Source organism: Triticum urartu, chromosome 3A (genome assembly GCF_056163025.1).
Source record: "Triticum urartu cultivar PI428250 chromosome 3A, HENAU_Tu73, whole genome shotgun sequence".
Classification (NCBI taxonomy): Eukaryota; Viridiplantae; Streptophyta; class Magnoliopsida; order Poales; family Poaceae; genus Triticum; species Triticum urartu.
Window position 1 is genome coordinate 10,912,730 of NC_141875.1, and position 11,143 is coordinate 10,923,872.

The 11,143-nt window shown below is 42.8% G+C and overlaps 2 protein-coding genes and 1 pseudogene across 2 annotated transcripts; 2 read left to right on the plus strand and 1 right to left on the minus strand.

The window, feature by feature from the left end:
* The first annotated feature begins 1,461 nt into the window (after positions 1 to 1,461).
* Positions 1,462 to 2,824, plus strand: LOC147977758 (protein FAR1-RELATED SEQUENCE 5-like; annotated as a pseudogene).
* A 64-nt stretch (positions 2,825 to 2,888) lies between these two features.
* LOC147977759 (uncharacterized) lies at positions 2,889 to 3,533 on the plus strand. Its single transcript, XM_087514532.1, has one exon. It carries the CDS (start codon positions 2,889 to 2,891, stop codon positions 3,531 to 3,533), a length of 645 nt encoding a protein of 214 aa, XP_087370658.1.
* A 4,096-nt stretch (positions 3,534 to 7,629) lies between these two features.
* LOC147977760 (uncharacterized) lies at positions 7,630 to 10,307 on the minus strand. The gene is made up of 4 exons (XM_087514533.1): positions 9,821 to 10,307; positions 9,565 to 9,701; positions 8,892 to 8,996; positions 7,630 to 8,748 (listed from the first exon to the last, which is right to left on the minus strand). The coding sequence occupies exons 1-4, from the start codon at positions 10,305 to 10,307 to the stop codon at positions 7,630 to 7,632; spliced, it is 1,848 nt and encodes a 615-aa protein (XP_087370659.1).
* Between the last annotated feature and the right edge of the window lie 836 nt (positions 10,308 to 11,143).

Below are 11,143 nucleotides of genomic sequence, written 5' to 3' on the forward strand. Positions count from 1 at the left end.
AGTTCAAGGAAGGATCTCAAAACCGGGGAGTTGATAAAACAACAGTTTGTTTGCAACAAGTTTCGGAAGCCTGATGTTGATGACGGAGGGGCAGAAAAGATTCCCGTGCTAGATGACATTGTTGAGCAAGCAAAAGATGATAATGAAGATGAGGCTATTGTCTTTCTTGATGATGATAGTAAAGGCAAAAGGAGGAGCAAGAAATGAAAAAGAGATAAAATTGTGCAAACTGATTGTAAAGCTAAGATGATTGTGAAGGTAATAGATGGCAGATGGGAAGTGATCTACTTTGTTAGCGAGCACAACCATCCGTTGGTTGACAAGCCATGTTTGACTAAGTATTTTCGATCACACCAAGGGATCCCGCCAGAAGAAAGGGCCTTCCTTACTCATCTTCATAACTGCAATTTAACTACAGGTATTGAACCACACCCACCTTCCCCCTATCTTCTAACTTTAAGATCCTGGACATGCCTACTGGTTGTGTGTTTCTTAGCCTATCAACAAGTACCTGTTTTTGCTTGAAACATGTCACTGATTTGCTTCAAACAAATGCCTTAGTTGCTTGATAGTGCCACTAAATTGCTTACAACAGTACAAAAAAGACATAAAATGTCTGATTTGTTTCTGGATGCTGGACTTGCCTAATGTTTACCTGTTTGTTGCTCAATGCAAAGTTCCTGCTTGCCTAGTTTTTTTATAAAACAAATTTGGTGTTGAATCTGAACTTTCCTATGGTTAGTCTCTTTGTAGCTAAAATGTACAATAGTACTTGTTTCTGGATGGGGTCAACTTGCCTATGATTGAAATTTGTATTGCTCACTAAATGCATAGTTACCCCCCTGGTTTGTTTTGTGTATTTTGCTCATGTGTTGCCTGGGGCATATGGGTTGTAGTTCTTGTATAGCTTCATGAATTGCCCAAGCTTTGCATTTGAGTTGCTTTGCTGAAAACAGAAAAGAAACTATTTTTGGCACTGTTTTTGTGTAGAAAAAGTATTGACCACCATTGTGACTTCATGTCAACAGGTCGTATGATGCACATCATGTCAGATTTCTATGGGACAAAACTCATTGTACCTTATGACACTAAACACATTACAAACCTCAAGACGCTCTTGAACAAGGATGATACAAAAGAAGGGGATATGATAGAGACAGTTGCTTACTTTAAAGATCAGCAGAGAGAGGATCCAGATTTTTTTACAAGATAAAATATGATGAGGAAGACAGGGTTGAGAATATTTTCTGGGTCGATGGTGCAGCAAGGAAGGCGTACGTGGAATCTTATCATGATTGTATCTCCTTTGACACAACGTATATGACTAACATGTACAACATGCCCTTTGCGCCATTCATTGGGATTAACAGGCATGGGCAGTCGTTCATGTTGGGTTGTGGCTTTGTTAGGCAAGAGTTGGCATCGAGCTTTGATTGGCTATTCCAGACCTTCCTTGAGGCAATGCATAATGTAACACCCACCAACATCATAACCGACCAAGACATCGCAATGGCACAGTCAATTAAAAAGATCTTTCCTACAAGTGTGCACCGCTGTTGCCGCTGGCATATTATGAAAAAAGCACAAGAAAAGCTTGGAGGATTGCTGGGGCGAAACCCTGGCTTGTCCAAAGATTTCAACAACTGTGTTGACTTCAGCTTGACGCCGGAAGAATTTGAGGCAGGGTGGTGTGAGCTGATGATGAAGTATGAGGCTATGACTGACTCCCACTTCGAGAATCTATACAAGTACAGAGAGACATGGGTGCCATGCTACTTCAAGCACCAATTCTTCCCTTTCTTGCAGTCAACTCAACGCAGCGAGGGGTTCAACGCTGTCCTTAAGCGATATGTGAACCCACACAAGTCCATTTTGAACTTTGTGAAGCAATATCAGAAAATCCAACACACATACTAGTCCGGGAGGGTTCAAAAGACTACAGGCCAGGACATTTACAGACTGAAATGTGGTCATCTTACCCAATAGAGAAGCAGGCGTACGGTTCGTATACTAGGGACTTGTACGAGAAGTTTCGTGATGAGTTTCAGTTGACTACAAGGTACAATGTGCGATCGCATGGTGAAAACTTGTATGAGGTTTACCCCAATCAAGAGTGGGTTGCCAAATATGGTTCTAGGGGCTATTTTGTCACGGTGGAAGCTAGTGCTGGAGACTACAGATGTGACTGCTGCAAGATTGAGAGGGACGGCATGCTTTGCTGCCATATCTTGAAAGTTTTCAACCAACTTGGTGTTGATGAAATCCCAACGCAGTACATACTTAGAAGATGGACACCTATGGCAATTCCCAACGCACCCCCTGCTGTCGAAGAGCAACCTGATGAGATGCCACCACAATCAAAAAAGGAACTCAGGCATGCAAATTTGATGATGGATTTTGGTAGTATTGCCCGGGTTGCTAGTGCGTCAGATGCTGCGATGGATATTGTAAAGAAACATATGCGTGGTGCGCGTCATGAAATCAAAAATCTCAACATGTCAAAGAAAAAGAAACCGACAGCACCAACAAGTGGGCCCTCTGGTGGTCCTCCACCATCAGTTGATGGTTCTGCACCACAACCGAGTAACTCTCTGGCAACTGGTGGCCCTGCGGTGCGTCCTGGAGGGCCTTCACAAGCCCCTTCTGGACCTAGGCAGCAGCGACCTACTTCTGCGCCACCACCGAGAAACACTCAGGCAACTAGTGGCCCTGCAGTGCGTCGTGATGAACCTGCACAAACCTCTTCTGGACCTAGGCAGCAGCGACCTACTTCTGCAACGCGGAGAAAAAACGTGCCAAACCTAACTGGCAACTCTATGAGTGAGGATGGACACCAACAAACAGCATTCGGGGCTGCAGCGACGCAAAAAGGGGCTATACCACTACCCATGAGCCCTCCCACACAAGGCTGCCGGCCTGTACAGCAACTGTCAGGATATGTGCCACTGAACAGTGGAGCAGCGCCGCACCTTTCAAGGGGCTCAACAATGACAAGGCCTGTGCAAGCGCTAAGAGGAGCTGCGCGACCTCCTATGGGTCCTAGACCAGCAATTTGGCCTACACCACAAACTATGGGGGCTATACAACCACCGCGGGGGCCTAACGCAGCAAACACAACCTATGTGGCTGGTCCTGGACTGGCACCATTGCCTGCATCAACAGCAACACTGGATGGCTGGATTGGGCAGCATCCAGGGTCTTCAACAACACAAGAAGAAAATGCCAATGCAATTTCATCTCCTACTGCGCAAGCTCCTGGTGGATATGCGCACCAGCCGCTCAGTATGGCATCTCTACATGCAGCTGTTGCAGCCGCACAAGGTACTATGATGGTTGAACCAAAGTTTGGAAGACCTGCTACCACACTTGGCCCTGCAATTCCTAGAGACCCTCCAAAATCAACAACAAAAGGGAGGGCAAAGTCAAAAAGAATTCAATCAGCACTTGAGCTGCATCCGAAGAGAAAGAACAAGTGCAGCTATTGTGGTTCTTTTAACCACAATGGTGCAAGCTGCCCGACCAGATTGGTGTAATGGTCACACAGTGACCAGATGGCTGAAAAAGATGTGTCGAATGGCATTGACGAGTTAAACTATTTGTGGGTCTGTATGTTTGAACATCCTAAACTATTATTTATGGTTTACGGTTTCTTGTGGCTGACTTGCCTCACACTAGAGTTTTGAGTTGCCTGGTTATAAGTTTTGAGTTGCCTATTGTGTGCTTTGAATTGCCCCGCAAACACCCTTGCCCTCCCCATAATAGTCGAAAACTTACATACATAAGATTCTGCAATGCTATAAAATGCAACAATTCCCTGGTTATGTAATGATCATACTATTTGTCTTTCATTTGTCTTTTATGGGTTCTTCTGAATAACTTGCCTCAAATTAAAGCTTAAATTGCCTGTTTATGCAATAGAGTTGCCTGGTCCAAGTTGTTACACAGGCAACTCCTCCCCCGGCACTCCAAAAATTCACAAAAGAGCAAAAGAAACAACACATGCATTTACATGGATGTAGCGCGCGTGAGGGGAGAAAAAACTGACCTATGCTAACTTGAGTATGGTTTTCCATGGAGCATTGTTGTTGGTGTTGTCAACCCACGTGTTAGTCAATTGTTTCCTGATGTTTGGAATATCCTCAGCTGTGAATTTTGGAACAGCCCTTGCCTCCCAACCGTTTGCTATCGTCAGAGCAAAAACACCACAGTCGAACCTAAACAAAAAATTGAAAAAAAAACTGGATGCTTACTCTATGTAGTATTGTGTCGCTTGTAAAAAACTGAACAAAACCATAGTTAAATATGTGAAAAGAAGTGGATGCTTACTCATTATTTTGTTTTGGAACGTCGATGTTGGTAATCCCAAACTCATCTAGCGAGACGCGGGAACTGGCGTAATGCTCTTCCCGTAGAGACCGAAAACTTGCAACCATTTTCCTTGCGCAAACATCTAAAGACTTGTTTTTGAGCGTCCTCTAAGAATCAAGAGTTTCATAACGTTGATCCCTTATATTCACGTTAAAAATCCAGTAACGATTGCCTGTTTTAGGTTTTGTCTTGTCGATGTTCTCTAACACTGGGAACATAATCTGTTAGAAAAAACAAAAATGGGGTTAGTAAAAAAATACAATACTAGAAACTGGATGTAAGCAATTTTTTCTGTGTGCTCTCACAAATTAAGAAATGGACTGAAGAAGCAAAAATGCACATGCCAGTTTTGTGCTAGTGTGAGTAATTTGCCAAAAATAGAAGATGCATAGGCAACTTATCTGCTTGTGTAAGCAACCAGCCAAAAATGCACAGGCAAGTTGTGCAAAAAATGTAAGCAACTTGCCACAAAAAAGCAATTAAGAAATGGACTGAAGAAGCAAAAATGCACATGCCAGTTTTGTGCTAGTGTGAGTAATTTGCCAAAAACAGAAGATGCATAGGCAACTTATCTGCTTGTGTAAGCAACCAGCCAAAAATGCATAGGCAAGTTGTGCAAAAAATGTAAGCAACTTGCCACAGAAAAGCAATTAAGAAATGGACTGAAGAAGCAAAAATGCACATGCCAGTTTTGTGCTAGTGTGAGTAATTTGCCAAAAACAGAAGATGCATAGGCAACTTATCTACTTATGTAAGCAACCAGCCAAAAATGCGCAGGCAAGTTATGCAAAAAATATAAGCAACTTGCCACATAGAAGCAATTAAGAAATGGACTGAAGAAGCAAAAATGCACATGCCAGTTTTGTGCTAGTGTGAGTAATTTGCCAAAAACAGAAGATGCATAGGCAACTTATCTACTTATGTAAGCAACCAGCCAAAAATGCACAGGCAAGTTGTGCAAAAAATGTAAGCAACATGCCACATAGAAGCAATTTCATGAGTGTAGTCAACTTGCCCACCACACACCCCATCCCCCCCTAAGAAATATTTACTTTTGTGTGAGCAAAAGTTTTAGCATAAAAAGTCATATATAAAAAATGCATTGGTAAAAAGTAAAGAAACCATTAACTTACCATGTCTTTACGGTCCAAGCGATTCGACTTCTTAAACTGGGAAATGAGCTCCTTGCCGTTCAATTCCATGTTTAGCATTTGAACCTGATGTAAAAAAAATACAGACATGAACATAACCTTTTATGAAAAAAAGAAAAAGAAAGAAACGCAAAACTACAATATTAGTTGCTTCGCGTTTTCTTACCGAGAACCTGACGGGCATCACGAGCTTCTTTGAGTCTGGTGGCAAGTTCATCATTATATTTTGTATACCAACTTCCATTACATGGCTCAAGACAAAACCTTCCTTCTTCATTGAGTTTGCGAGCTCCCTGACCATGACAAAGTATTTGCCATATTCAATTACCCTTACGCTGCATGAAAAAAAAGAGGCATTCAGCTCACAAAATCCTTCCATGAATTGCCTACCACCATTTCAACTCAGGGAAAACACATGGGGGCATGGGCATATCAAAGGATAAACTACTTCAAAAAATAAGCATTTCACACTAAGCCGAGTTGCCTGATTCTATAAATGGATTGCTTGTAAACACAGTTTGAATTGCCTAGATAACATGACAGACCTTGCCTGGGGGAAAGTGCATTGTGCAATGGCTGTCAAAAAGAAATGTAGTGATATACTGTCATACCTGGTATCCACATCTGGTGATTCTTCTTCATTAATTCTTCCATGCAAAATAACTGATGCATACAATCTATTTGCTTCGGGTTTGGACATGTAGACTTTCTTCTCATTATAGTCAATGAAAGGTGACCTCTTGCAAGGAGGTGGCTTGATAATCCTTCTCTCGAATTGATGTGGATGCATCTCTCCTGAACTACTACTGCTGTAAACCTTGCTGCCTGACCCCACTTCTCCTTGGTTGCAACTTTTTTTAGGTGTTTGGTACGCATTTCCTTCTGCTTGAACACACGGTTCGTCTATGCCTTCAACGTCCAACAGATAATCATCATCGGTTATATCGATGATTGGCTGGTTATGTACTGGGAGTTCCTTGCACTCATGCTCTATAAATGTGCTTGACCCAACATGCTGATGTGTTGTGTTGTCTGCAGATCTTGTGTGCAAATCATCTATGCCTAGATCAAAACTTGGTGCTGGACAGTACTCTCTGAAAAAATCATTTGATCTTTCGGTGTCCCTTTGCTCAAAATGTTGTTTATCTTTATTCGCTGAGCTGTGATTTGTGGAGTTGGATTGGGCATTCTTGTTGTTTGGATCAACACACCTTGCAAACAGCTCACTCACATCTAGAACATTGTTTTCTAGTGCATTGGTTGTCTTCCCACTAACACGCATGAATTCATGGTACCTCTCCTCCACATGAGAGAAATGGGAAGTGTTCCCCTGGCCAGTTGCTTCTACTGCTTCTGGAACACTTGTGGCCTCAGGTTGGGCAAGTACAGTTGAGCAGACAGGCAATTTTCCTAGGGCTCTTAGCAACTTTTGTTCCGGACTTTTCCCATGGTTACAGCTTCGGGCAGGTCTTGTATCCTATTGATCTCCTTACATGACACCGGAGGGATGTTCTCTTTCTCCTTTTTGTGTCCTGCATGATTTAATACTACAGCCTCGGGTGATGCGTTGAAGTCTTGCACCTTGGCCCTCTGGATACCATTGGCTGACTGCATCACATTTCCCCGAGACGGAGGAGGCACTTGACCATTTAAGTCACCTAATGGTTGTGTTCCGCTGTGGTTTCCTATGCTTACTAGCACTGTGGGTCCCTTCTTGAGTTGAACTGGCCTTACTTTTGTGGGGTCCAGTGTTTCCTCTGCAGAACTTGCCTGAAAAACAGCTGGTCTTGCTTCCTCCTTAGACTGAGTTGCCAGAATATGCGATCCACTTGCTTGACATTGGGAATGAAAATTACCCGACTGCTTCGAATCTACTCCTGTAGGTACTGCCTCATCTCCAACTTTGCTGCACGGGGGTGTTGCTGAGCTTGATGGTGTACTCTTTACCATCTGTGTTTTGGCATTCCCATGGATTGCCTCTTTTGTTTCAGAAAATGCCTGTTGTTGCTGCTGGGGAGGACTAGATTTTTTCATGGCTGACTGCCTTGACTTTCCCCCTTGGCCGTAACCGGGATTTTTGGCACGATATGCCTGCAGATGAATTGCTGTTTCATTCATCACAGATGGCTCCAATAAAAAAACTAACAGTTTTCTTCATCTTCTTTGATGGCGGGAGTGGTGGTAGTTGGTTTTGACAAGCAGTCTTCTGTTCTGTAGCTTCATTTAGAGCGCCAAGTTCTCTCATTATTTTCTGCCAAGTCGCCTTTGGGCATATTTGTTTAGGGTTGAATGTGAAGACCATATCCAAATCTTCCCCCCTCAACAACTCTTTGAACACCCTCCTCGCTTCGGTTGCCATGGATATGTCATCAATATCCAACATTTCTTTCACTTCAAAAACAGGGAAGCGTGGTTTTTGGGAAACAACAGTTTTGAATTCTGTCATCACAAGGTCTCTGATAGATATCCTATCTGCCTCATCCAATCCTTTTGCCTTTCTGTGCCTCTTCTTTTCAATCAGAAATTGCAGCATGCATTGTTCATCATCATCGCTGCTTGCATTTTCAGCTGCGGGATCCCCGTCCCGATCGGAGCCACCATTGCTGCCTGAACCATCGTTGCCACCTCCGCTGTCATCCTCATCATCTTCATCCTGCTTCCCCTGCCCATCATCTTCCTTGTCTTTGTCATCCCCATCGCCTTCTTTATCGTCATCGTCCTCCTTTCCTTCGTCATCTTCTTTTTCGTCATCCTCTTCTTCTTCATCATCGTCATTGTCCTCGTTCCCCTCAGTTCCGTCTTTACCTCCCATCTCAGCACTTGCCCCCTCGTGGTGATCAACCGTTTCTCGTGCTCCCTGGCTACTTGATTTCCCCTGAACTCCACTTGATCCATCATGACCGTCATCGCTGTCTAAACTGCCATCGGTGTCGCTTTCATCACTACCTTCATCCCTGCCATCTCCCTCACTTTCACTGCCGGCTGCCTCGCTGTCGTCGCTGTCAGAATTAAATGACTCCTCCTCACTTGGTAAGCTGTCTCTTCTGGCTGGTACTCGCTTGCCCCTTCTGTTAGACTGCCGCCTGCTTGTCTCCGCAGTAGTAGGATCTGCCTCCTTTGTCCCCCATTCATCATCATCTATCTTCCCAACCCCAGTCACGAGCTTCCCAACTGCATGTGAAATTACAGAACACATATCGTGCACCAACCCTGTGAGCTTCTTTTGCTTCTGTAAAACATAAAAGTGGATGGTAGAGAACATGATAAGTACATATCTTCTATTGAAGATTCTGAAAAAATGGTTGAATGTACAAATGGCGATAAAAAGGGGAACAACAGTGAGAGGAAAAAACAAGTGCTAGATAAACTTACTGATTTGTCATATGACTCGGGCAATCTTGCGGCAACAAATTTGGTGATGTGATCCATACTGCCAAACAAGCTATCATCGGCACAACGGGAAAACTCCGTCTTGAGCTGGTGGTTTTATAGCCAAAAAAGATTAAAAAAAACTATGAGTGACAACAATTCTGGCACTCCCATACCAAAAAAGACCTGAGAAAAATGAAGAAAAATAGTACTACTAATAGTCTGAAAATTCCTACAACCATTATGCCACTTCCCCTGTTGCCTACTATTAGTTGATACTGTAATCAAAAAAATGAAGAACTAGTATGCAAGTTGCTAGTTTTTAGAACATAAGTTGCTTGTATTGTTGTGTAAATTTGCTACTTTTCAACATGTAAATTGCTCAGACAGAAAAAAGAGCTAAAAATGTACTACAGAAGCTACTATTAAATACAACAACAAAACAAAATCCTTCCTGTGAACATTATCCAACTGTGTGCATGGCAAATGAGAGAAGGTTCGAATAAGTCTGATAACTACTTGGACATACTTGAAAATATATGTATGGCACTTGCCCAAAAAGATACATTACCTTGCTTGCTCTTTGAAAGTGAATTGCCTACTCTAAAAAAATGCTAGCGTTTCCTAAAAACAATATGACAATGATATGTATACTAAAACATAAAAATTCAGTTACCCGCAATTGGCCATATTCTCCTGGAGCCTTCCTGTCCTTCTTGACAACTCTGGAGATTAAATCTGAATTCCAAACTGAAACCCTTGGTACCAAGTTCGGGATTGGCTCATTAACATCCAGAGAGTCTAGGTACAATAGGTGCGTAGAGACACGGAAAAAGAATAGAAAGTTTAAGTTAGCTAATGATTGCAAAAAGAAAAGAAAAGATAAGTAAACAAATGGATGTTTGAAAAAACTGAACAGCTTGAAGCACTTACAACAAGGTGGAAAACACAACAACAAACAGCCTTCTTGTTGGCACGCCCCGAAGTGAACGCAAGCTTTAATTGATCAACAACAAACTGGCATCTATTGCTTTCCGTTATTCCATTGACATCCATGACCGCCGGGAAGCTCTTTGGGGAAATACTCAAACTAGTTGAAGGGGCAAGGAAGCATGAAAAAACAAAAGCTAGCCAAGCGCGGACAAAGTCATCATCATGAGATCCTCCCATGTCAACGATCATCTTGCACCATTCTGTGAGGGTTGGGGAGTTCTTGGATGTGATGTTGTAAATAATGTACATTGCCTTTGTGATTTCAGGCCGAATCTCGAAGCACCTCTTCCTGCCCCTGTTGGGCAAACCCCATATCCTACGGACACTTGTGGCATCTACAGGAATCTTCCCCCTTTCTGGAATGACTATCTGCGAAATCTCCGGGTCGTAATGCTTCATTATCCACTGGCTAAAATCTCCGGGCATGCTACTCGCTGCAAGGTCCAGAATGCCACCAAATTCTTTTCCGATGATGACACCCTTTTGGTCAGGAACCAAGTTCTTGTTCAACTTGAAGAGCCTTGCAGGGGATTCCCTGTTCCTACGACCCTATTGCGCATAAGGAAAAAACAGAAACAGGGGATTAGCAAAAAAGGAAAAAGGTTCATCACAACATAGGCAACTTAGGCAGCATTGTTGGGCAGCTGCTCAGTGAAACTGAGGCAACTATGCAAAATACCTCAGTTCCTCCCGTCTTCTGGCGTTTTGCTTTTGGAGGCTGCTCGACGTATGCACCTTCAACATTTTTATTCCCAGCATCTGCAGCTTGGCTCTCATTACTATTCTCATTACTAATGATATCATCAGGGCGCTTCCCCCGTGAAACAACTACCTTAGTTCTCATACGCTTGTACCCAGTTATTGGTGCACTGCTCCGTGGCTGGGAGATGGAAACCACGTAAATCAATAAAAAATGAAAAAAACTCTGTTATGTACAGGAAGAACATAAAACTTCCTGAGCATGTGCACACCTGTGCTTGATGCTCTTCATTCCCATGAGATGCAAGGTCGTCATGACTTGATCTAGCAGGTCCATCCTGTTTAGACTTATGACTTGTCCTAGCCATCTATTTTCTGCTGCATATTTAAAGGACAGACAGTGAGATTCATCATAAAAAACACATTAGAAATGATTCTGAAAGAACTCTATATCATCAAACGAATTTCGTTTGGCTAAATTCTTACTGAACTTAACAAACATCAACTTACAAAAAGTGGGCAATGAAAAGGGTTGTAAACTATCTGATTTTCACTATATTACA